The 27,011-nt window shown below is 34.4% G+C and overlaps 2 protein-coding genes across 2 annotated transcripts; one reads left to right on the top strand and one right to left on the bottom strand.

Moving 5' to 3' along the window:
- Positions 1 to 1,298: 1,298 nt before the first annotated feature.
- Positions 1,299 to 6,954, top strand: LOC128996567 (NADH-ubiquinone oxidoreductase subunit 8-like). The gene is made up of 2 exons (XM_054421962.1): positions 1,299 to 1,427; positions 6,287 to 6,954. Exons 1-2 carry the CDS (start codon positions 1,347 to 1,349, stop codon positions 6,824 to 6,826), a joined length of 621 nt encoding a protein of 206 aa, XP_054277937.1. The 5' UTR covers positions 1,299 to 1,346; the 3' UTR covers positions 6,827 to 6,954.
- Positions 6,955 to 9,466: 2,512 nt separating this feature from the next.
- LOC128996852 (snurportin-1-like) lies at positions 9,467 to 22,211 on the bottom strand. Its single transcript, XM_054422358.1, has 8 exons — positions 21,897 to 22,211; positions 20,796 to 20,880; positions 20,045 to 20,203; positions 18,009 to 18,203; positions 12,467 to 12,625; positions 12,026 to 12,120; positions 11,090 to 11,216; positions 9,467 to 9,934 (listed from the first exon to the last, which is right to left on the bottom strand). The coding sequence occupies exons 1-8, from the start codon at positions 22,034 to 22,036 to the stop codon at positions 9,848 to 9,850; spliced, it is 1,047 nt and encodes a 348-aa protein (XP_054278333.1). The 5' UTR covers positions 22,037 to 22,211; the 3' UTR covers positions 9,467 to 9,847.
- Between the last annotated feature and the right edge of the window lie 4,800 nt (positions 22,212 to 27,011).

Raw genomic sequence — 27,011 nt, 5'->3', positions numbered from 1 at the left:
GGGAGGGGGAAGGTGTGTTTAGTGGGTAGTCTGTTTCTGTTAGTCCCACACTACCCTTGCAGGAGCAAGGGTGTGCGTAAATGCATTCACACCTTCCTACCAAAAAAAAAAAAAAAAAAAAAATGTATAGGGCCTATATATTTAATTAAAATATTTATTACTAGTCACAGTTAATTCAATTGTGGATTGTAAAGAGTGACGATAAATTAATAATTTAACTACCTTAATTAATGGGAGTAACAATTAATTATTAAAATAGGCCTACTCTTCAAGAAAACCTCCCCCCGCCAACCAAGCAAAACCCTGCCGACTAAGCGAATTTCCATTTGTCTAGATTGATTTTCAATCAAATCTATAACATTAGGTTTGAGTACTTAGGTTTGATGCTACAAGGAAACTAATAAAGTGTGTTTTTTAGTAAAATATTAATAGTGTGGTGCCACTACACTTAGCTTAGTATAAAATAAAAAAGAAATTGCCAAGTTTGATTAAAATATGTCCATAAACAAGCAAACAACAGTTTAAAATATTCTCCATAAGAATCACATGGGAATATGAAGTTTACAATTTTTTGAATGATATCCGTTACCATTAACCGTACAAAAAAAACTTTGATATATGTAGGCTACTAAGTAAATTATTTATTTTTTTAAGCTCTTTAAAAGGGTCTAGAGAGAAATTGGGAATTTTTTATTTTGTGGGTCAAAAATCAGAAAAACTTTTATCCCATAAAAGCCCGTTCCCTTGATCCGATCATGCTGGTTAGTAAACTCATTTAAGTTTATCCCACCTTTACAACTACAAACCGAAATGTCATCAAAATTGGTGTTTTTGGCCTCTGGGGAAATCGGTCCCGGGTCTAGGTCTTACCGTGCCACCTACATAGCTAACTTACTCCCCTATTGGGAAATTCGCCTAAAACACTGTGATGTAAACATTGTTTCTAGCATAAAACATTTTACATATTCATAGATCTATTTACTATTTTTATTTTCCCCAATAAAAGTGACCATTTTCGTAGTTACATTGTCCAAGTTGAATTTATTATTTAATCACGTAGGCGTAGACGTACTTCAAATTGGTACAGCTGCTGCTGTCGCTGTCAACTGTAACCACAACTTAAATTCATGGAATAATAACAGTTACAGCGGATAGCTGTGAGAAGCTAATACACATAGGAAGTAACAGTTACCTCGGAAAGTGTTCCAAGAGCTCTGTGGAGGCGGAGGTGCTCGTGGGTACATAACGTCGAGTCTAATCTGCTGTTCTCTTCTCAGCAGACGGCTAAACAAAACGAAACGAGATTCTCAGATTTTCCGTCTGCGGACTGCAGAGCAGAGTCAAACATGGCGTCATTAAGGTTATTTAATATTTGCAAAACTGGCCAAGCTTATATAAAACCAGCAGTGTGTTCAAACCTCATTCAGGTATAGTATATTAGTAAATACAATTTTATCCATAGCCTATAATTTACTACATTAAATTTACCAAATGTGATGTTCAATGTTGTTTTTATCGACTTTGTTCACTAGCCTAGTCTGCTAAATAATTAACAAGGGGTAAGAAATCAAATTTTGTATCTTTAAAAATGTAGTGTGGATGAATAAGGACGTCAAAACGAGGTTCATACTATTATAAACCATGGTTATGTAATATGGGGTTGGACTAGGCTTAGTTAGACTGTAGAAGTGGACTAGAGAATGCATCTTTGATATCTGGGCTCCTAGTGGGGCCTTGGCTCCATCATAACTTATTAACAAAATATTTTAAACTGAACGCTATCAGTAATATTTCTAATTGTATAAATCCATGAACACTCTTCTTCTGTTAATCTGAGTTAGCACTTAAAAATAAAGTTATGGGTACAGTTTCTTAACTAGGCTATGCTAATATCGATTGGATTAGTAAACCTTCATGCGATTTTTTCACCATCAGCAAGTTTGGTTGGTTAGGTTAGATTAACCTGGTTAGGATAGTTTAATTTTATAATAGACATATTCAAAAAATATTGATTATCAATCAATATTTCCAAATAGTTTCAATATATATTAGCATAGTCCAGTTAAGAAACTGTGGGTACAGTTTCTTAACTGAGCTATGCTAATATCCATTGAAACTATCGAATTGAAAATATTGATTAATAATCGATATTTTTAAATATATTTATTATCAAATTAAACTATCTTAACCTAACCTAACCAACCAAACTTGCTGATGGTGAAAAAAATCGCATGAAGGTTTACTAATCGAATCGATAGTTTCAATCGATATTAGCATAGCCCAGTTAAGAAACTGTACCCAAAGTTATCTTACAGGAATGTGAATCAGGCTAGGTTAACTTTAGCCTAACGTAGTCTCTATATTTTTGTCAAAAAAAACTCAGGCATTTAATAGTCAAATTAACCTATGGACTAAGTATGACAATGGAGATAAATTTGTATTGACAGTCAACTTACTTACCTAGGTTAACCGGTGGAGTTGAATGTAAAAGTTTGCCTAAATTTTAACCTAGGCCTAAACATTAATGGGTACACTTCCATATCTGTTGGCACAAACAACCGAATGAGTAATATTGATTATTCAATTGTTTAATTCGATATATCGTTTGATTAGTTAGGTAAGGTTAACCTAACCTAAAAAGAGATGGTAACAAAACGTTAACATCGTTTGGTTAACCTTACCTAACTAACCAAACGATATTTTATTTTTTTATTTATTTATTTTCCTCTCAACGGTTACACCATTTTACAAATACATGATTTGTTACATGTTGTGTCTAATAGTCCACAAAATATTAAGCAACAGTAACTACTTTAACAATAAATATACAATAAATAACAAATAATATAACAATAACAACAGCATAAAAAAATGTGTACATATTAACAATAATAATATCAACAATTTTGACTAGATATAAGTAAGTGTAATATCGATCGATATTTTCATTCGGTTGTTTGTGCCAACAGATATGGAAGTGTACCCACATTAACTTACATGGATGAAATAATTTTCACCAACATAGTCATTGGGAGGGTTCAAGTGCAAATTGTGCATAAGAAAAAAAGGGTTAAAAACTTGTCTTTGATGACCCCGTTTTTTCTCTTGAAGATTAGGCTTAGGGAGTAAACTTAGCCAAGCTGAAGATAAGTTATTTAAAATTCAAGAAGACGTCATGTAAAAGTAATGAGTTACACTTGTTTTAGTTAACTTATTCAACGGATAAATTGTTTAGTAAAAATCAACATGGCCACCTATCAACCCTTAAACTTAAAATTTTAAATTTCTACAAGTTTAAATTGCCTAAGCTGCAATTCTGCTCACTTAATTGATCCAACTTGTTTACCTATGTCTATTTTTCTCACAATAATTTGTTTAATCTTTCAAAAGTTTATTGAGCGAAGCGAGCGAAGCTCTTATACTACACTCCTGCTTTTTTATTACAAATACTCCTCCTGAACGGCTGAAGCGATCTGCATGAAATTTAACACAGTCATAGTAACCAACCATGGGAAGGTATAAATCTGAAACGGTACAAATCGGACCATAGGACTTTTCCCTACATGAATGCAAACTTTTGGAAATTTAACATGGGCCTTATGGGTTAATTGGTCGCCATGTCATTATTTGCGAGTAAACACTAAAAAGTAAACAAGAGCCTCAACATTAGTCAACAAATCTACCACATGATAAATACAGTACAAAAGAAAAAATTGGATAATACTAAAGAGCATATTATAGTATATTGTATGTAATACGAAATGATTAACAATCAGTTCTATATTGAGTGATTAAACTCCATGCCATTTATATTTAATTGTAAAATGGTTCTGTTCTTTTTAACAACAATGAATAGTTAACTAATTAGGCCTAAGTTTATGTTGCTTGGAGAAGGAGAAGATAAAACGAGGTCATTAAAAAAACACTACAACATAATTATACCAACAAAAATCACACCGCCCTTGATTTGCAAGAAACTTTGTAAAAAATGTTCTTGTAGCTAAAAATACAAAATCGTTTTACGAAATGAAATCACAACCACGTGGTTTACAGGTAAGGTTTAAGACTAAATGGTGTAACTTAGACAATAAAATAGTTGTATTGATAAATTTTATTGCACAATAGGGAAATTTTGAAAGTGGTTGACGACAATTTCTTACTTTTAACTGCTAAAATAAAACTAGACCTAAGTTATAGGCCTATACTAAGTGAGGCTAACCCCAATCCCTCACAACAATAATACTGGTAAACAGTTATTGAGGTAATTGAATTGGTGAGTTTTATGAATGTTCAATGCAAATAAGTCTTCTGTACAAATAAATGATTCTTTTTTTAATAATGAAGAAAGAAGACATTGAAAAAAAAATAAAGAAAAGCAAATTCTACATACAATGGGTAATAATAATATAATAATAATCGTTATTGCCTTTTAATAATACAGGTATTGCTTAGGCCTACCATGATTCATTTGCAGTATCGAAATTATTGAGCGGAGTGAAGCGAAGCTCTTATACTACACTCACTGCCTTTGTTTTACAAATACAGGTCAGGCTCCACCTGACAGGCTTAAGCGATCTGCAGGAAATTTGGCACAGTCATGTAACCAACCATATGGGAAGGTATAAATCTGAAATGGTAATATTCGGACCACAGGACTTAAACCAATAATAAGGGTTGCCGGAATTAGGCTGATGCACCATATTGCGTTTGGAATCTGTAAATAACTTACAGCATTTTATGTGAGCAAGACGTGCAATTAATGTAGACTTTGAATATCTATCTGATTGGAACATGTTCAATTCCTATTTGCAGTCTACAAATAGGAATTCCACTAATGTGAACCAAATATAACACAATTCGTTGACTTGAACCCGACGTATCATTGACTTTGAATACTGCACATAGACATCCCATATAAGTGAAGCAGAAGTAGGCCTAAGCCTACCATTGACTTCGGATACTGCAATTAGGCATTTTATTTATGTGAACAAAATAAATGGACCATTGATTTATTGAGGATACTGCAAGTAGACTATTCATTTACATGTACCATTGGGTTTGGATACTACAAGTAAACAATCCGTCTACGTGAACCATACGTACTATTGACTTAAGAATCTGTAAATAGGCATTCCATTTATGCGAACCAAATATATCATTGGCATTGGATACTGCAAGTAGACATTTAATTTATGAGAACCAGATGAAACATAGAATACGGTTCCTGCAAGTAGACGATTCATTCACTTAATCCTGACTTATGATTGACTTTGGATACCTCTGCAAATAGGCATTCTATTTAAAATGCAAAAAAATCATTGATATTAAATATGCTGGCTCCGCTCAATATTGCAAGCAGACAACTGCATTGTACACCTAGTATTTTATGAACCCAGTTTTCAGCGTACACACACTAAGTTCAAGACCTGCAGCACTCATATGGTATAGCTATCCACAGTTATTTTAGGTATTAGGCTTTTCTTTTCTCACAAGACAGGTGAAAACATTTAACCTGCATTGTGGTTATTGAACACATCAGATGGTTATTTTAGTAGAACGGCTATTGACTAAGTGCAGTACAGTATATGGATAGTAATATATGGATTAGTAACACTTTTCTAATACTGTAGGAGAAAAGGTTCATCAGAAGTGGAGTAACTTAATTTAGGGTGTGATTGTGATGTGTCAAAACCGACCCTGTAATCTCACCAACAAAACTTTAGAATGGTTTTGTTTTTTGAGATTTTGATTGAGAGAGTTTCAAGATTTAAAACTAAGTATTAATTTAAAATTAACCTAAGTCTTGATCTCATATTCATGTTATTCTGTTATTTACAGTATAGTGAAATACCAAACAAAAAGATGTGCAAATAATGCTAGTGCACATATGCGCCCTGGCATGTTCAGTTTTGTGAGCACATTTTCCTAGTGCTGGGAAGGGTGATATCGATATCGGTTTGTCATATCAAAGTCTTTGTTTAGGCCTATAGAAAATTACACTCCTTAGGTTTTAGTATTAGCCATGGTACCGGTAATTGGTATTCATGTTCTAATACTATATGGTATTCTTCCTAATACTAAAACAATCCCACTTCTTTCAGTTTTGATTGCAAAAAACATTTTTTATTAAGTGTACTCTTTTGTTCTTTACCAGGCAAAAATACGTAAGTTTTTCATTCTTAAGTTTTGAGATTCGGCATTTGATTGTTGTAAATTTCAGTATTGAGATTTTAGGCTTAGTTTACATAGGATAACTCCGTTTGTTGATAGTATTTGTTATTTACAGGTCAGAACTACATTCAAAAATGTCGGGTACCAGGATCCGAGCATGGAATGGAAAGATATCACAGAGAGAGCTGCACAAACATTGTTCTGGACCGAGCTGGCTCGTGGGTTTGCCGTCACACTAGGACATATGTTCAAAGAACCGGCGACCATCAACTATCCGTTTGAAAAGGGGCCACTCAGTCCACGATTCAGAGGTGAACACGCATTAAGGAGGTATCCATCAGGCGAGGAACGCTGCATCGCTTGTAAACTGTGCGAAGCCATCTGTCCGGCACAGGCTATCACCATTGAGGCGGAAGAAAGAGCTGATGGCAGCCGACGAACTACGCGCTACGACATCGACATGACCAAATGTATCTACTGCGGATTTTGCCAGGAAGCTTGCCCTGTAGACGCTATTGTTGAAGGACCTAATTTCGAATTTTCCACAGAGACGCACGAAGAGCTCTTGTACAACAAGGAAAAGCTGTTGAACAACGGTGATAAATGGGAATCGGAAATCGCATCAAACATTCATGCTGATCACCTGTATCGCTGAATCGGTTTGAGTAGTTTTAAGTAGAAAATCTTCACTGTAAAGTTGAATGGCTCAAATAATAGCCAGTGAATGTGAATATTGAAATACGTTGTTATATGAAATGGTAATTATACTTAGTTTTCAAATGACAGGATTAATTAATTGTTTACACCTCAGCCTTGTTTTTTAGTGATAAGAATCAGGTGTTAGCCAAGTAATGGCATATGGGATGTACTTGCTTCAGTTGAGCCATCCTACTTGATATAAAATAACAGCTGCCATGGCAATGGTACACTCCTACAAACTATTGTACCCTATAAAACAAGTTTCAGGTATTGTTTTATAGGTGATGTTTATTTTGTGGATGCATCTTATTTACTTTTAAAGAACTTGTGGGCTTAATTTGCCAAACTTAAAGTTGAAACCAAAATTTAGTATGAGCTAATTGCTGTCAAAAATACATCGATAGCTAACTATATCATGTTTTAGAGTAACATAAGAGGTTGCAGTAAAGGTTGGTAGTTAATCTATAATAAACATCTGCATAATAATATGGAACTTTGACCCTGAGAAGTATCTGAAGTTCTTATGCTTTGAAATTTGGTTCTGTACGATTTGCGTTCTGGATCTCACTCATCTTACTTTTAGTTCAAAACTCATATTATTTCAGTTAAAAAAACCTACTTATTACAACAGCTTTGTTCTCTTAATATTTTATAAGAGCTGCATTGACAACTATGAAATGAAATAAAATAAACCAACTAAGATGGCTTATGTCCACAAAGTAATGACTCAACGACAGTATCTAATTTATAAACGACAAAACGACATGGTATATTTAGGCCAAGGTATAAGTTTATTTAAAAAGATAATTTCAGGCGTCACTCACCTTCATGAAAACAGGAGAACTTAGTCCTTTGTCAAATGTCCCAAAGTTCAAAACACACAAATTAGTCCAGTAAATCTGTCAGAAAATATGGGGTTGCTGTGCAAAAGGTCGGGTAGTTCTGATTTTTGGATATGTTGTTAGTATTGGGCCCATAACATAAAATCCAAGTTATCCACCTCGAGATGCTGCCGCTCGCCGCGGGGCGCGCCACTTGTTATCGAAATATAAAAAATATGGCAATTCCTATTGTTTTTCACTCAATCTCGCGAACCACTCATTTTACCGAAAATTTTATATTATTACATTAAAGAAGAATAAATTTGTGACAGTTTAAGCCCAACAGCAAGTATGTAGCGTAAAAAATGGTCAAAATACAGACCATCAAAATAAATAAACTTCCCAAAGACCGATAAAAATTGTGGTTTTTTCAATATTTCCACAATATAGTTGTTTGAAGCAAACACCGTATTGATTTAGAGAGTATGCCAGTTTATTTGCTATTAATAGAAAATAAATGAAAGTATGAATAAAAATACCCCCACCTCAGCAAACCTGCAGACAAAGCGAATTTCCATTTGCTTGATTTGATTTTCACAAACCTATTTAAATAACATTAGGTTTACTGGTGCCTAGGTTTGCTGCTACAGGGAGGGTAATATAGTATATAAAATAATAATAGTATGATAAGAAACAAATAAATTTACCCAATTTTATAAAAATGTGCCTATAAATAAGGAAAAATCAATAATTAAAAATCTTCGCTATTGGAATAACTTGAGGTTTTTTAATTTACATTTTTTTAATTTTCTCCGTAACCAATAACTGTAAAAAAAACATTTTAATGTAGTAAATTGTTTGTTTTTAAGCTCTACAAAATGGTCTAGAGATACATTGTAAAATTTTATGTTTTAAGGGTCAAAAATACGAAAAACCCGTTCTTAACAAAAAACTCATAAAGCAACCGTTCCCATGGCCTGATCAAATCAAATCAAAATCTGTTTTATTTCCAAAATTTGTTTACAATATATACATATACAAAATACGAACAATAGTCCCGCATAGGCCGTAAAAGACCTGTGCGCAGGACGAGCTCTATTAAAAATCAAATTAGAAATATTCTTAAAAATTAAAACTAAATTAATCAAAATACTATTTACAACTAAGCTATGAGACAGCACAGCTACAGGAACAATGCTAAGTAAAATGTAGTCGAGTGAATGGAGTTGCAGTTACTAATGTCTGCACGCTAGAACTGATAAGTGTCTCAGACTGATTTATTTTGATGGTCTGTATTTTGACCATTATTTACGCTACATACTTGCTGTTGGGCTTAAACTGGCACAAATTTATTCTTCTTTAATGTAATAATATAAAATTTTCGGTAAAATGAGTGGTTCGCGAGATTGAGTGAAAAACAATAGGAATTGCCATATTTTTTATATTTCGATAACAAGTGGCGCGCCCCGCGGCGAGCGGCAGCATCTCGAGGTGGATAACTTGGATTTTATGTTATGGACCCAATACTAACAACATCCAAAAATCAGAACTACCCGACCTTTTGCATACCAAAATGTCTAATTTTACTGGACTAAATGCACATTTGTGATCGCCTAACCACGACTCATGGTGAACCGTGGTGACATTTGACAAAGGATTAAGTTCTGCTGTTTTCATAAAGGTGAGTGAGGCCTGAAATTATTGTTTTTCAAATGTATTTAAATAATCGTTAAGTTCATAGGAAAGAAAATGTGGAGTAGGTTAAGATACGAGTCAACAATTTACTACGCAAGTATAAAATTAACATTACAGTATTTACAGTGTGAAGTACAAAGCAAGTTTACACAAACAATGTTCACAAATGAGACAATGGTACTCTAATGACATAATAAGTAAATATTCATCCATGTAGGATAATGTCAAGATTACATTCAAGCCACAAATTACAAGGCAATTGAGTGTTTAATAAAATAACTCCACAATCTAAAAAGATTGGTGAAATAGGCTCCATGTGTATGCAGAGTAAATACATTATTTGACACATATTTTTAAATACAAACAGGCATTTAAATAAACAGGTAGTTAAATGGTCTTTGGGACAAAGATAAATATTCTGTTGTTTTTTACTAAATAAAACCAGTCAATTATCTTTCTATTTAGGTACTTGATTCCATGTTGTCTTCCATTTCTACAGCAGGTAACTCTGCACTATCTGAGTCGTGTAAACTGCTATCCATTTCTACCTGTAAAATCATCCAAAACTTGATTAAATTATTGCAACAGCGTTTTTAGATCAAGTTAAAAAAACTTAAGGAAAACTCAAGTTAAAAAAACTTAAGGAAAACTCAAGTTAAAAAAACTTAAGGAAAACTAACGTCATTTATTAACATGATAAAAATCTTTAAAAAAAGTCGATGATCTGATCTTCCAATAAACACGTTTGTCAAGGAAAATTGTGTCCAAACTCTACAAAAACTGACGATTGAAATTTAAGTAAAGTAATTCTTTACTGTTACAAAATACTAAAGCAGGATTACAAAATTTACCTGTTTCATATAAATTATTTTCTAAACAATCATCTTAGTGCACTGTAAATAAAATGGAAAACAGTAAACATTTTAGAAACAAAAAAATCTTATTGACCGCTAAATTGGTTTGCATACCAAAATAGTGCCAAAAGTATGGTAAGACATTGGTCTACAAAGAAATATTAAAACGTACCATATTTCCCTACAAAAATGGTTTCCTAGAGAAGATTGTTCTACAAAATGGTAATAACTCTGTTACATTTATGAATGTAACTATAACTAATTATTGGAATGGTATATTTACTCTGATTTTGATCAAATAGGGTCAGTTTTTTTCTCATTCCTCACAATCTACCAATGAAACAAAATTTCAGTTACTTTGAGGAGGGGGGACGACGTTAAAATGCATAATCAATAAATGACTTTTCTGTGATTTCCATCACCAGTAGACAACTCAACATTATTAAACCATTGTAATGTAACGCTACTTAATCAAACTCAGGAAGAACATTGGTTTTATTTCACGGTTAAAAAGCGTTCTGAGGGAGTTGTGTTTGGTCATAAGGTTTGATAGGTCCTCAATAATGAAGATCCAGTCAAAGTGGGCATTTGAAGCTCTAATAATAAAAAAATTCAATACAGACTCAAATCAACTAAATTATGTCACTCGGAAGAAGGCATGTCATATTTTATTCTAGTACATACAAAAAAATTGGTTGTTTAGTAACCTTTTTTGTGTCTTGTTAGCCCCTGGACTCAACAATTTTCTATTTCTTTAAAAAGCTAGCTGATCTATATACTTTTTAAAACGTTCTCAATCACCTATTTAGCTTTAATTTATAATATATGTTGAAGTATTATGTATCCTACCTCATTGTCTGGTTTCTTCCCAGCGTTGCGTTTGTGAGAGTGACTACACTGAGCCACCCAGTTGTCGAGGTTGTCGTAATCTGCTGGTTTTAGGTCCATATATCCTTGGGGTACCACCATTCCCAGCCTGAGTAGTTGAAATAAAACAAATTAAGTTACGTAGCATAGTTTACTACTTACACACAATAACTCAGGGGAACTAGTAGAATACCAACAGAATAGGAGAAAAAAAATAAATAAAAGTTTTCTTTGCATGTAAAAAGCTGTTAAGCTAGGGAATTCTCTCACGTTAAGAAAAAAAAATACCAGACCCGTACAGCTTTATGATAGAGAAATCCGAATCATGATCAGGAGGGAAGGTATGAAAGTCCTAGTTTTTGAAAACAAGGTTCTTAGAAAGATTTTTGAACTACGAATGTGCAATTTGAAAGAGTTTAGGAGTGGGTTCGTGTAGAGTGTAGACATTATGATCCTCTCCTGCGATTACAGCCGAATATTACACTTCTCTCGTGGTCGTGGACACATCATCATCATCTTAACTATCACGGTTAAATCCTATGATTTTACACATCTCTCCTGATTGTTAAGACATCATCATGCATCGATCGCGATAGTAAAAGTTCGGCTTAAAAATCAAACCACTTGCACGTCTCTAGAATGCAATGTATCTACTATAAAAAAAAACTACATAACTGCAATAGTTAAACAGGTACCGTATCTTGAATAAAGGCACTACTTCTTCATTATTTAACGGTGCATTCCATCCATGGAATAAAGTTACGGCTTAACTACTGTAATCTAAACTGTAACCCGCTTTTCTTCATCATTAAGCGTTTAACAAATGGTCCTGGCTAAGAATCAGCTGATCTCATTGAGTAACAAAACTATCATATATTTCATTTAACACTTCTTATAGTAAATGTAATCTCCTATCACCTCTCTGGAAGCATGTAAGGCTTGAGCCATCCAACAAGCGGAGTTTGTCCTGACACGTACGGAGCACAGTTGTGATAAAACAAGACACCGTCTACCTGCAAATAAATAGGAGAGGATTGTGAGTAAATACTAGTTTTATAGTAATTTAACACAATTTAAACAGTAATGAATCATAGATTGAATATCGATTGATTTGAAACAAGAAATCAACAATTACTGGTACTGTTCAATGAGAAGACTCCGATTTAGTGTTTAACTGAGTGAGAAAAAAAGTGATTAAAAAATAAAAAGCGACTTATTTACGGTCTTCATGGACTGGAGACCTTAATACTACTACTCACCTTATGAATAAGTCAAATATTTATTCTACTTTCTAAAGCATGTAGTGTAACTCTCAATACGTTTTGAACACAATACTGTTATTATCGCTGGTATGCCTACCTCGTTTGGTTGGTGTTGGGCCAATGTTGCTGGTAGGGTGTACGGAACACAGTGTGAAGGCAGAAACACATTGTAGATGTCGGAACCCAAACTTTCCTTGGCAAAACCCTGCGTCACCTCGGCCAGCTTGCAGTTTAACCAATACAGCCGAAACTGAGCCTGTAAAAAGTTGTTCATTTGTAATAAAAAGGTGTTGTGTTATAGCTATTTTTAAGTCTTAACAAAATGGTACAACCCTCATTGCTGTAAAAACTGCAGTTCAAAGTTAGGCTACCTATTATGTTTTACACACTGTTGTGTGTATATACAGGGTGGTAAAAAAGTCCCAGGACAGTTAAATATTTTAAAAAATAATGCAGATAGAGCTACAATACTTGGTACAAAGTTACAGGGCATAAAACTCTATTTTAACACATATTCAGTGATCCAATAACTCTTCAGGGGGACGGCCCACAAGGAGTCGGAAGAATATCTTAAATAGAAGCACAGGTCAATATACACATCAAATTAAAGGTCTTTTTTAGTAGAATATAATGCCGCAAACCGCACTTTAAAAGGTTGATCCTGCGCAAAATGATCAACCTAAGGTTGACATCTGCCATTTTGCGCAGGATCAACCTTTTGAAGTGTGGCTTGCCGGCTTGCGGCATTGTATTCTACTAAAAAAGACCTTTAATCTGATGTGCATATTGACCTATGCTTCCATTTAAGATTTTCTTCCGACTCCTTGTGGGCCGTTCCCCTGAAGAGTTATTGGATCACTGAATATGTGTTGAAATAGAGTTTTATGCCCTGTAACTTTGTACCAAGTATTGTAGCTCTATCTACAATATTTTTTTAAATATTTAACCGTCCTGGGACTTTTTTACCACCCTGTATACTTTATGTGGTATTTGAATCGTCTGCACTCTTTCATCGGGTGAGTTAGCAGACTCCTCCCCATCCTATATATTTCTTTATAGCCCAGTCAACAAAGCTCAAAATATGTCCCTCAGCGGGAAAAAATGGTGTAGTCCCGGATTTTTGCACAGTTGTAGGGGATACCCTCCTGAACAACATACTAAAAGTCCTGTCTGATGGGGTGTGAGCTATGGGGGAGAGGGGGGTTTAAATGCACAATTTTTCAGTTTTCTGTAAATATCTCGAAAACGGTGCCCTCTAGCGGTAAAATGTACTATACAAAAATGAAGAGCATTAAATTTCCAACAATAATGTTCATTACATCGTGTTCCTAAAATCAACACTTAACGAGATACATGGGTCATAAGAAAAAAAACATTCAGAGTAACTAGTGTTATTGTGGTAAAGTGATTGTTTTATACTAGGTACACCAAGTTATATAAACTGATAAAAATGTGCTAAATACTCGTCTATGCAGTACAGCTGTTGAAAAAATTGAGGGGAGAGGAAGTCGGGCAGGACTGGAAGCTGAGAGTCCAAACAGTGGTAACCATAATAACATACTGTAATATAAAAACTAAAATAAACTTGCAGAAAATTTTATTACACTTGTCTACTAACCCAGTAACCTAACACATTTTACCTTGCATGAAATGGGGTAGTACGTTTCTTTTTTTTTAGTTGTTTGTAATAGTACCGAGATGCTAAATCCAAATTTTCGACCTCGGCGACCTTCCGGATCACCTCCAAAAACCCTAAAAATCGGCGGAATTTCGCACTATTTATACGTTTGTCCGATTTTGACCCTGAAGCATAACTTTTTCATAAAAAACTACCATAATCATTTTTAAAGTACATTAGATTACCTATAATTTAAGACCAAAATGGTTAATACCATTTATCATCATGTGTTAATACCATTTATGGTATACCATTGGCTAGTACCATTTAGGTGTATTGTGCTAATAGTTTTCAAGATATGGTACAGCAAATAATAAATAAAATTACCAAATGTTGAACTTTCTTAAGTTTGGCTAACGTTAACCCTTAAGCATAACTTTCTCATTATTCTTCATCAAAACAACCATAATTACTTTAAAACTTCAATAAATTGCCCACAATTTAAGACCAGAATGGTGATTATAGGCCTCACACATTGAGAGTATATAGCCTCTTCAAGGTTCATAAAATCTTCTATAAATGCTTGTATTTCAAGTTTCAAGCTATTCAATTTGGTAAAATTTTATAAAAGAACCATAATAAGAATATAAACAAATTTATTTCATTTCAACAACAGATTGTAAGTTTTATTTAAAAATATTTCTTATGGAAGAAATCTGTCGTTATTAAAATGTTCATACTATCAAGAGGAATTGATAGAAAGAATGAAGAGGCAAAAATGAAAACAAGTTTTTTGAAAGAGTTTTTGCTGTCGTTCTGCCATGCTACATATTACTTCTTTTATACCAAGTGTTCGCATCTGTGCCTGCAGGATATGTTGAAATAAGGAAACAAGATGGATCTCAATAAACAGACTATAGAGGACTATAGAGCAGGTGCTCATTTGCTTAATGAAAAGCTATGTAGGTTTGACTCGGGACCGTAACTGACACCGTGCTCACCCGATGTACGCTAGGAATGATATAATTTATTTGTAGAATATAAGTGCTGAGGTTGAGGAGTAGGCCTACTACAATGTTAAGACACATACAACTGAACAGCATGTGGAAATAAGACCCTCACGAGTCACTCGATTTGAAGCGGATACAGAGAAGCTGTGTGACTGGTTACTTTGTCACTCTCCATTCCCTAATACTGATGTTATAATGTTCTCAAGCAGTGGAATTGTTGGAGGGAAACTGTCAACTGTCATATGGCTAGAGATATTGGCAAGGAAGCGATGTTGAGAGTTTTATGAGGAAAATATGAATAAGTCAGATACAAAAGGAAGAATTAAGTAGTATCTCTTTCTTCTGAAGTTAATACTGTGACTGTTGGCAATATAAAGGTGACTATTGACCCCTCACACTGTTTCACAGGCCATGCGTTCTGAAGCAGTCGGATGAGGAACTAAAGCACTTCTTTACGCATGGATTTTCACCATTACCTCAATCTCAATCGTCACAATTGATGAATGAAAACTAAATTATAGTTCAAACATCCAAACGTCTCAAGTTAGTCAGACAAGTCAATCTTCAACTGATACCCCCCACAGGACGAGTCCATGTACAAAGGTACAAGGGTCATCTAATCACAGACGCCGTCACTCTCGGTGTTCTCCAACCGGCTCCCGCGACAATGCAATTAAATAAATACCTTTCGTCATAGGCCTGTGTTCTATCCACGAGAACCATTTATTGGAACAATGTACGTGTGTGTGTAGATAGATATGATAGATTGGTTTCTAAATAATTTTTTTAAAATAAAAGTTACAATCTGTTGTTGAAATGAAATAAATTTGTTTATTTCTTTATATGGTTCTTTTATAAAATTTGACCTAATTGAATCGCTTGAAACTTAAAATACAAGCATTTAGTAAAGAAGATTTTATGAAACTTGAAGAGGCATATCTCTCAATGTGTTTGGCCTATAATCACCATTCTGGTCTTAAATTGTGGGTAATTTAATGTAGTTTTAAAGTAATTATGGTTGTTTTAATGAAGAATAATGAGAAAGTTATGCTTAAGGGTTAACGTTAGCCAAACTTAAAAAAGTTCAAAATTTGGTAATTGTTATTATTTGTTGAGTCATATCTTGAAAACTGTATTAACCATTTTGGTCTTAAATGATAGGCAATCTAATGTACTTTAAAAATGATTATGGTAGTTTTTTATGAAAAAGTGATGCTTTAGGGTCAAAATCAGACAAACGTAAAAATAGTGCGAAATTCCGCCGATTTTTAGGGTTTTTGGAGGTGATCCGGAAGGTTGCCGAGGTCGAAAATTTGGATTTAGCATCTCGGTACTATTACAAACAACTAAAAAAAAAGAAACCTACTACCCCATTTCATGCAAGGTAAAATGTGTTAGGTTACTGGGTTAATAGACAAGTGTAATAAAATTTTCTGCAAGTTTATTTTAGTTTTTATATTACAGTATGTTATTATGGTTACCACTGTTTGGACTCTCAGCTTCCAGTCCGGCCCGACTTCCTCTCCCCTCAATTTTTTCAACAGCTGTACTGCATAGACGAGTATTTAGCACATTTTTATCAGTTTATATAACTTGATGTACCTAGTATAAAACAATCACTTTACCACCTGAATGTTTTTTTTATTATGACCCATGTATCTCGTTAAGTGTTGATTTTAGGAACACGATGTAATGAACATTATTGTTGGAAATTTAATGCTCTTCATTTTTGTATAGTACATTTTACCGCTAGAGGGCACTGTTTTCGAGATATTTACAGAAAACCGAAAAATTGTGCATTTACACCCCCCTCCCCACCATAGCTCACACCCCATCAGTCAGGACTTTTAGTATGTTGTTCAGGAGGGTATCCCCTACAACTGTGCAAAAATCCGGGACTACACCATTTTTTCCCACTCATTCAGCTTCGTTGACTTGACTATTAGTTCAAGTTCAAAGTAATTACAATTTTTGTGATTTTACCCAAAAAAATATCATGGTAGTTACTTCCACTGCTTACCCACCACTGTATGAGGGGTTTTGACAAGCTTAAGGGAGAAAGTATGTGTCAGTTTGCTGACACTGTTTATTTTCCATATTTTTTTTTTCCTTTCCTAGTTGTGTAAAATTTTCAGACTAGCCTATAGTCCATGTTGCCCATGGAGAGGTTAAGATCAATTTAATGCTGTCCATAGGTTCAATTTGATTGATTAGTTGTTAATCGAGAATTTAAACATGACCTTTTTTAATTTCACATTGACCAAAGTGTGGTACTTGAACCACTAGACGAAATGTGCCTTTTATTTCAAGAGTTGAATTATCGTTTTAAACCAAAGTTTTGAAAATAGGCCTATATACTGTTAGAAACATACCAATATCGTAGAAATGTAAAATTCTTGAACTAATACAGTGAAGGCGCACCTTTTAAATGTTTATAACTATACTTTAAGACTGAGTTTAAAAATATTCCGTCAATAACTTTGTATAGGCCTGTTGGCAGCAAAACAAAATTATGCCACATTGATTGAATTTTTAAACCAAAGTTTAAAATAGTTTTGTCAAATTTACTTCCTGATTGTAGGGTGTTGATGCAGCTATTATTCGATTCGATGCAACCAAAAGAATTTAGATTCAAATCAATGCAGCATTGCATGATTTTCTTTCAAAATTATTTACAACTTGCGTTACTGAAATGGATTATTTAGGCTACCCTAAAAAAAGATTAAAATGAAAAAAAAAAAATTACAAGATAAAATTTGTTGTGAACAAGGGAATGGTTCCTAACCTAACCCCCTGCTGATGGGACACTGCTGATTTGATGGTTAGTCTAAAAAAAACCATCAGTTTTTCCGATGCATCGGGACCAAATCAATGCACAGACTAAATCGATGCATCTGAATTTCGATGCATGCTGAATGAAATAGAAATTTCGATATATTGTACCAGTATGAATGTGCAACCAAAGAATGCTGGAAGATAAGTTTAAAAAATTGTAAAATAAGACAACTTACATCACAGTCCAAAAGAGTCTGGTTCCTCCAATGCAGTACATCCAACGCAAACAAGCGCATGGACGACTCATTCCAGATACAGTCTAAAATTATTAAATCTGAATTTTTTGTTCTGTTGGTCGGAGCTCCGTTTGGTAAAACAGATTTAAATTTGGCAAGTAGGAAACCGCTTTTGTGGTACGCTCTAGTGCAGCCCTGGAAACAAACAATAGTTCAGCATACTTATTAGAAAACAATTTTTTTCAAATTGAGTGAGATTTTGCTAATGATGCGATGAGGATAAGAATAGCACTTAATCTTAATATCATATTGTTTCATGAACGAGACGTAATTTCAAGCAACCATGATTACGCTAAAAATCGTTACCGTAACCTGTAATATTTTAAAATAGTGCCGACGTTAAAGAGCTTTTAATTAATTAAAAATTAAATAAATAATGAGTTGTTTTAGGCCTACTTTAGCACAAAGTAAAACAACTATTAGTTATTAGGCTACTAATAAACCAGCCGATTATTTAGGCTACAGTAAAACTTTTAACGATTCAGTTTCACAACGTTGTATCCTGAATTTTATATTAATATAGCCAGCCTAAATATACAGGGTGAATTTTAAATGAGTTCCCCCCTACTTTTTTCTACATTTCTTAAGATATCATCTCCGGACCACGTCAGATCATTGTTGAGTAGGAAGTACTTCATTTTGACTGGGTATACATTTTTGGCCGCCATCTTGGATCCGCCATATTGGATACAAAGTTTTTTTTTCAAATGTAAAGGTAGAGTTGTGACCCATTATTTCAGACTAGAATTTTACGCTGATTACAATGCCGCAATTAGTTTTTAAAAATCTTGATTCGTTCTAAAGTTATGAGGACATTTTATAACTTTATTTTTAGCCCATTTTAACATTGTGCATCAACAAACTAAGACCATAATCTCAAAATAGTGCTAGATAAAGATATACACCACCACTCATTGTCGACATATTTTCACTTGGTTATGACGGATTTATTTTTTTCAGCCGCCATCTTGGATCCGCCATTTTGAAATGTGATCAATTAATTTAAATATGAAGGTGGTGTTGTGACCCATCATTTTGAACTACTTTTTTATACCGGACTCAATGCCGCAATCCGTTTTTGGTTATCAAGCTTTCTTGATGAAATATTAAAATACTATTATTTAAAATTTCAATATTTTTCCAAATCCAAAGATGCAAATGAAAAACGGATTGCGGCATTGAGTTCAGCATAAAAAAGTAACTCAAAATGATGGGTCACAACACCACCTTCATATTTAAATTAATTGATTACATTTCAAAATGGCGGATCCAAGATGGCGGCTGAAAAAACTACATCCGTCATAACCAAGTGAAAATATGTCGACAATGAATGGTGGTGTATACTTATCTTTATCTAGCACTATTTTGAGATTATGGTCTTAGTTTGTTGATGCACAATGTTAAATTGGGCTAAAAATAAAGTTATAAAAAGTCCTCATAACTTTAGAACGAATCAAGATTTTTAAAAACTAATTGCGGCATTGTAATCAGCGTAAAATTCTAGTCTGAAATAATGGGTCACAACCCTACCTTTACATTTGAAAAAAAACTTTGTATCCAATATGGCGGATCCAAGATGGCGGCCAAAAATGTATACCCAGTCAAAATGAAGTATTTCCTACTCAACAATGATCTGACGTGGTCCGGAGATGATATCTTAAGAAATGTAGAAAAAAGTAGGGGGGGAACTCATTTAAAATTCACCCTGTATGAGCTAAATAAGTATTATATGATATATAAGTTAATAAGTTACATATAGGCTTATAATAAGTACCTAAGCCTACATATAGGCTAATGATAAATGATTTTATTAGCCATTCGGTACAAATAATACAATAGACATTGTCATTCTTCTGTCATTCCTTATATTCTTAGGCTGTCATCCTAATATACTTGAATACTATATTTAGACTGTATACAATCGTTTATGGATTAAACAATTAAAATCGAACACAAACTTTACTTTCGTTAACTACCTTTTTAGCAATGACCAATGTTCGTTGACCCTCCGGGCACAACACTGCCGTCCAATTTGTTTCTAAGTCACTTGGAGTTTCCGTTAGCCACATAGACAACATCAGCTGATTCTTGCAATGCTGATTCATCCACCGTTTACTTTGCTTCTGCTTCTTGCTCTGAAATTAAGTTTTAACAGCCTTTACATCAGTCCTAGCCTGCCTAAGTAGGCACAAAATAACATGAAAAAAATTACAGTTCAAATAACCTATTTGAAATCAAGATCATGATGCAACTAGCGTCAAAACCAACTTGATGTTGGAACTTTTGGATTGGGTTGACACATTATCTGCGAGCTACTATTTATTGTTTTAATGTTCAGGCACAACAAACATAAAAACAATTTTTTATGTGTTATCTAAGCCAATGGCATTTTTACGTTTTGAAAGGGAACGGTCCAAACCCTGGTCTTGTTATTATTTAACGTCCATCTTTTTTTTAGAGCATAATTTTTTCACAGCCCGATGACAAATGACATCTGGGTCTTGAAACAATCTCACTTGGAATTGAAGCTTCAGATTTGAAGGTGAGCACTTTAACCACTCGGCTACCCAGACAATAAAATGTAAGTTAGCAGAGAACTCACCTCTACAACATTCATCATCTTTACTAAGAAGAACTAAGTAGGTACTGAGCCTACTTGTTACTTCTGTAGGTATTTTCAAACAGGCTTAGCTTATTGTCTAAATAATTTAGAAAATCAAACGTTACCTCTTTCCAATCCACCCAGTCTTCATTATCATCAAATTCCTCATCAAAAAGTCCTCGTTTTTCATCAACTAGCTTTGCTCTTGCACTGGAAATAAAGTTCAGTAAGTTAATAAAACAATTTATACTAAACAACACCCTTAATCTTAAAATAGCTGCCTATTTGAATACTGCATCGGTGAGGGACAAAGTCAGAAAAGATTGTGTCAAATAATAATTAAGTCAAGTTATACAATACTTGCAAAACAGAGTAGGCCTAACGCAATGCTAACTTGGGAATCAATGTGGACTCAACTGACCAGCTTAAGTTAGGTAACTTAAGTTATCACAAAACAGTCAAATTCAGGAGAAACCAAAACAAAAAAATCCTGCTTGTTTGATAAATAATTAGGCCCTAGTCCTGTTTTACCCCGCTTTAATTTGAAGAAATAGACCTAACTTATCCTGTTTTATCTCGAATCAATTAAAAAAATCTCATTCTAAGTTATTTTCAGAAATATCTAGATTTCATCCCAATGTCATGAATGTCAATGACGTTAAATGGATCGTAAAAGATTTACAATCTTACCGTAACTTACTTTGCTAAAATAACGGTTAGCCTACAAATCTGAACTTTCTGGACTTTTCTTTTAAACGTTCCTAAACCATTCATACGATTCTAATAAACAATAAAATACCTTTAACTTAAAACATTTTTTTGAGGCGTGGAAACCACTGCAAATTGTGAAAATATACGCAACTGCTTTTCAAGGTGCGGAGAAAATCGTAACCTAACCAACCAAACGATATATCGAATGAAATAATCGATGTATCAATCGGTTTTTCATTCGGTTGTTTTTGACAACAGATACGGAAGTATAGGCCTACCGTACCCAAACTGTATGCAAACTGATAGCATAGCATTATTAAGTTATCGGTCGCTTTAGTGTTTTTTTTATGATATGTGGCTGTAATAATAAAACTAGTAAGACTTATGACTAACTTAATTCTTTGTGTTAGGCATAGCTGGACAAAGCTTAGGCCTAACTAAACAAATGGTTAAGTTAATCTATTTAACAACTCATGGAAATTTATGGTAATGTTATCAAAGGTTCTGTAACTTACCGTTTCCAGTGTTCTAATAACTGCTTGATTTGTTTCTCTCTTATAGAACTCTCTGGTCGAGATTTATATTGAGCCTTTCTGTTGTTTGCAGCATCATCGCTAAGACAAGAGTTTTGGATGAATTCTTGTAAACTCTCCATGGCACTTGGGTTTGGGTACTTATATCTTGCAGTATTAAAATAAATGTTCAAGAAACATTAACGTTTATCTATATATTGTAATACTTAAAGGATAAGCAACTTTAATCACTGTTGTAAGTAGGAGGGCGGTGGTACGGTAAGTTAATATTTACCAACCCACCAAGGTTATATTCAGTTCATGTTGTTAGCCGTTCGTTTAGCGTTCGTTAGGTTTGTTTCTACTTCCTGCGGTCTGCGGAGTCGATGTTCTTCTTTTTCATTGGTAAAAATGTTAAGTTAATGTCTTAAGCATGCAACTACATTGCAAACGTATTAACTATGTTACATTATTTTTTATTCCCTGTAATAATTACCCACTGAGCTGGATATTAGCATAGATAAAACCAAAACATACTCCCTTAGTAGATTTCTCATCCTTATGGAACAGCTGAAGACAATTTTATTGTTAGTTCTGTACGGTTTATGTAGAGGTCGTGTTTTGTTTACAATTTGTTTCCCGTTATTACAGCCATTTAAAACCTCGTTCAACCAAATAATACGATCTAATCATAAACAATAACCTGTCCCCTAGTTATATAACCAAACAGTAAAGCACAAATCAAGAAATTAACCCTAAAATAATAGAAACAAAGTTTCGTCGACACTAGCGCCCATGTGTCACGTACATGAACTAGACACGAAAAACGTGCTTCAAAATTTACAATGGGATGAGAAGTCTACTTGTGTTGGTTAGTCTATTATATTAGCTTGGACTCAGTGCAATTAAATTACTGCGGTAGCAACAAAATAGTTTAAGTCCAGTGTTTTCTCTGCAATACTGCAATGAATAATCCATAAGCATTTATTATTAACTAGTTTAATGTTCTAATGGCCCGGCCAATAGAAGCTATGAGAACAGTGAGTCCAAAAATAATCAATCATGGAATCTCAGAAAACAAACTAAGGCCCGGTACACTTCGATGCTCCCGCGGGCCATGACTGAAATAATCTAGGACGACCCGACCCTCTACAGTAGTTGCACATAGTTTCTCTGAGAGGATACGTTCTACATTGTACTTCTATGCAGCGTCGCATTTAAGGCCGGGATTGTAGACCGGGAGCGATGTGCCATGCGATTGGAATACTTTTGTGCGGACCAAAATCAGTCGTCTGGCAGGTCGCTCTAAGTAAGTGTACGAAAGGGCTGTATATGTATATACAGTATATAGTATTATTGACTCAAAAATTGGGACAGAAATCACAGCGGACTCCAATTTATCAATTATCAATCATTAAGATGGGGACGCCACTTAGGTGCGTATTTTAACATAAAATATGAGTGAAGGATGAGTGTAGAATGGTGTGAGAAAAGCCCAATGATCAGGAACAGCTGGGTCCAGTTTTGAACCATCAAAAAGCTACTTACTTACGATTATAACCGAATCACTCACACAAAATGCAGAGAGAGCATTTACTAGCCATCTCGATCAGCAGTCACAACAAAGCCTTCTATGTCATCGACCAACAACCAAGAAATAAGGTGTCACGTACAGTGGCACGAGTGGTGACTTGTAGTTTCGTTGCGCTCGTATGCCCCTAGAGCAACTTCATTGAGCGGAGCGAAGCTCTTATACTACACTCCTGCTTTTGTTTAATAATACTCCTCCTGAACGGCTGAAGCGATGATCTGCACCAAATTTAGCACAATCATAGTGACCGACCATGGGAAGGTATAAATCTGAAATGGTAAATCGGACAACAGGGCTTTTCCCTACGTGAATTCAAACTTTTGGAAATTTAACATGGGCCTTATGGGTTAATTGGTTGCTATGACTGCTATGACATTATTTGCGAAATAACAAGAAAAAGGTAAACATGAGTCGCAACATATGATAGTCAACGAATCATCTAAATGGCACATTACAAATACCGTGCAGAAAAAAAGGGAAGGACAATCAGATTATCATTGAGCATAATTTACTACAAAATGAATAACCAATTTATGGTCAGTGGAATAAGGCTGATGCACCATTGACTTTAAATAATCAAAATAGCCATTCCATTTATCTGAACCAAATCTAGGCATACAGTTGAGTATACTTTCCATTAATGTGAATTAGTGAACTAGACGTACAATTCAATAATGTAGACTTTGAATAGGTACTGAAATTAGGAATTCCATTAATAGAACTAGAGGACCCATGCTGCTCCTCAACGTTAAAATAAATCCGAGAAATATTCAAATTTATGATTTTTGATTGAGTAATACAGTATCTTGAGCTTAACTGATTTAAAGGATCAATAGCTCAAATTAAAGCCTATAAAATACTGATTATTTTGAGTTTAAAACATATTAAAAACATTAACAATACTGGAGCTATGATTTGTAATCATAGACAATCCTTATGGAAAATAATTTTTATGTTGGTTGGTCACCTTGCGTTTGCTTGAAACTCGTCCGATTTGAATAACTAATAGCTTAAAAGGAAGCCGGTATTTCACTGAAGGTTCTTAGACCAAAATATATAGGATTATATAATTATAACTGGTGAAAAACATCTTAAATTGAAGTAATATTAAATTCAAAAATGAATCAAATCATGCCGATGCATGATTGCAAATCTTTGAGTGCATGCCTTCAATTTGAGACCTCAATAATGAACATCGGTCGGGTAGAAGAGCCAAAAGAACTCGGAAAAGAAAAACCATTTTTTTAAATATATAGGCCTAAGATACTGAAATAGACATTCGATTTAAGTGAACCAAATATACCATTGAGATTGTGTACTGCAAGTATTTCATCTCATTTACGACGAACAAATGTAGCGTTGACTTTAGAAAAGTATTGGATTAATATGCTAGCTCTGCTCAATATTGCAAGCAGACAACTGCATTGTACACCTAGTACTTACTTACTGCCACGAATACTAGACAAATACATACTTTTCTCTTAATCGTTGACGAGTATAACTGGATAGATAGCGTCAATACTATTGCTAAAAGAAAACATATTATATTTACAGCAAAAATCTTGACAAATTAAATTCCTGGATCTTGATTGAAATTTGGTGGTAGGTCACTTTATATAATTCTAGATACCGGTACTCATAAGTGTGTAGAAGGGGTTGTTTTAAAGTCAAGTCCCAATTTTATTTTCGAACGTCCGTGGTTCAGTTCTTTGACGGCATGCGGGAGGCATAATTTTTATTCCAATTGGAGTTCCGGCATATAGGGCGAATGGAATCTTTTGATTGGCTGATCTAAAAGTGACGTCTTCTTGTGAATTTTTTCCCAATGATTTTGGGAAGCACTTTTTTATAAGTTTAGGTTAGAAGAATACTTGCAATAAAAGACTGTTTATTATTCGCAGGAATTTAACATTTTTACACTTTTACTCATCATACAAACTTTAGCAAAACCAAGGCCACGCTAAAAAACAGACCGTAATGCTCGTCAAGCATGACGTCACGATAGAAGACGGCAATGACGTAATGTTTGCCGTTTGTGATCAGCTGCTTGTTTTAATTTGGAAAATAAATAAATAAATACCTACGTCATTGCCGTCTTCTATCGTGACTTCTTTGGACTCGCCACCAGATGATTTAAACAAAAATCTACTTATTGATTTGGCTTGTTTTTTATCTTCCTCTTCCAAATTCGCTTACGCTTTGCTAGACGGTTTATTTTTTTCTGCCATTGTTTTCTTAGTATCGGCTCGTAATATGTTTTACTCATTCATTTAGTTTATACTTTCTTCTTATTTAATGCGCTAATTATAAATTAATCTTAAATTACTCGTAATCATTCACTTATCAACATCAACAATCATATCATCAAAACGATGCCAGTACGATACCGATACTGTATACTTATAACGTATACAACTTAAGAGTGCAATACAACGTAATGTTCTGCTCTAGGATCAGAGGCAGAAGGGAGGGAAGGGCGGGGGATGTTTCTTGTTGTGACAAGTGGCGCTGCGCGCTTGCTTATTTCGACTAGTGAGTGAGTCGTGAAATGAAAACCATAGGCGCCGCGCTGTACGCTGCCGACTCCGACTGCCGAGCGTCAGCTCACTACAGATCGAAACTGCAAATGGCATCGAGTCCTTGAGTTGTACAGTAGTGCTGTACAAATATACGCATTTTGCCATTTTTCAAGTGCTGTTGGTACAAACAGAATAAATGTCTTTACTGTGGTGCTTTGAATACTTGAACTCTGAGAAAAATAAGCAAAATTACGTTGTTTACGTTAAAAAAATTGTTCCGTTTGCGCCACGGCGCCACTTTTTCGTGGCGCCATATGCGGCCGCGTAGTTCGCGTATGGGTTAAACCGGCCCTGAATTTCCCATATAGGGAATAAGCTATTACCGTAGTACCATAGATAAAAGGAGTATAGATACTCCTTTTATCTATGGTAGTACTCATAGTAAGACCTGAACCCGGGACCGATTTTTTTTTCGTTTTGAAGTCCCCAGAGGCCAAAAACACCATTCGTTCAAATTCATATATACATATATATATATGTGTGTCCGTTAGCGCGATAACTCAAGCAAAAATAAGAATAACAATAAGAAAGTTTATTGCCATTGACCAAGTTGTACATAGGAATAGGCATTGTCAAATTACATTAAATAAAATATTACGAAACATGTTCAATATCTATAGGTAACAAAGATTGAGAATAACGGCTGAGAGTTCTTGATTTACAGTATGAATGATTCGGCTTTAATTTTATAATTCATGAAGTCCTTAACTGAGTAAAATGGGTTAGCTACGAGCCAGTTATGAATTTTCGACTTAAAAAGAGGAAGAGAAAGGCTGTCTGCCTGAAGAGGCTCAGGCAGCTTATTATAAAATTTCACACAATTAAGTTTGAAAGAATTACCTGTGATGGCCAGCCTGTGATGTGGTATATCCAGTTGTTCCTTGTTTCGTGTATGGTGGAAATGGTGGTAATTCTGCCTGGTGGAAAACTCATTGAGATTAGCTTTAG

Source organism: Macrosteles quadrilineatus, unplaced genomic scaffold (genome assembly GCF_028750875.1).
Source record: "Macrosteles quadrilineatus isolate MER2022 unplaced genomic scaffold, UCM_ALF_1.0 Scaffold_6__1_contigs__length_79288215, whole genome shotgun sequence".
In the NCBI taxonomy this organism is placed as follows: Eukaryota; Metazoa; Arthropoda; class Insecta; order Hemiptera; family Cicadellidae; genus Macrosteles; species Macrosteles quadrilineatus.
This window is presented reverse-complemented; position numbering and strand designations above follow the sequence as displayed.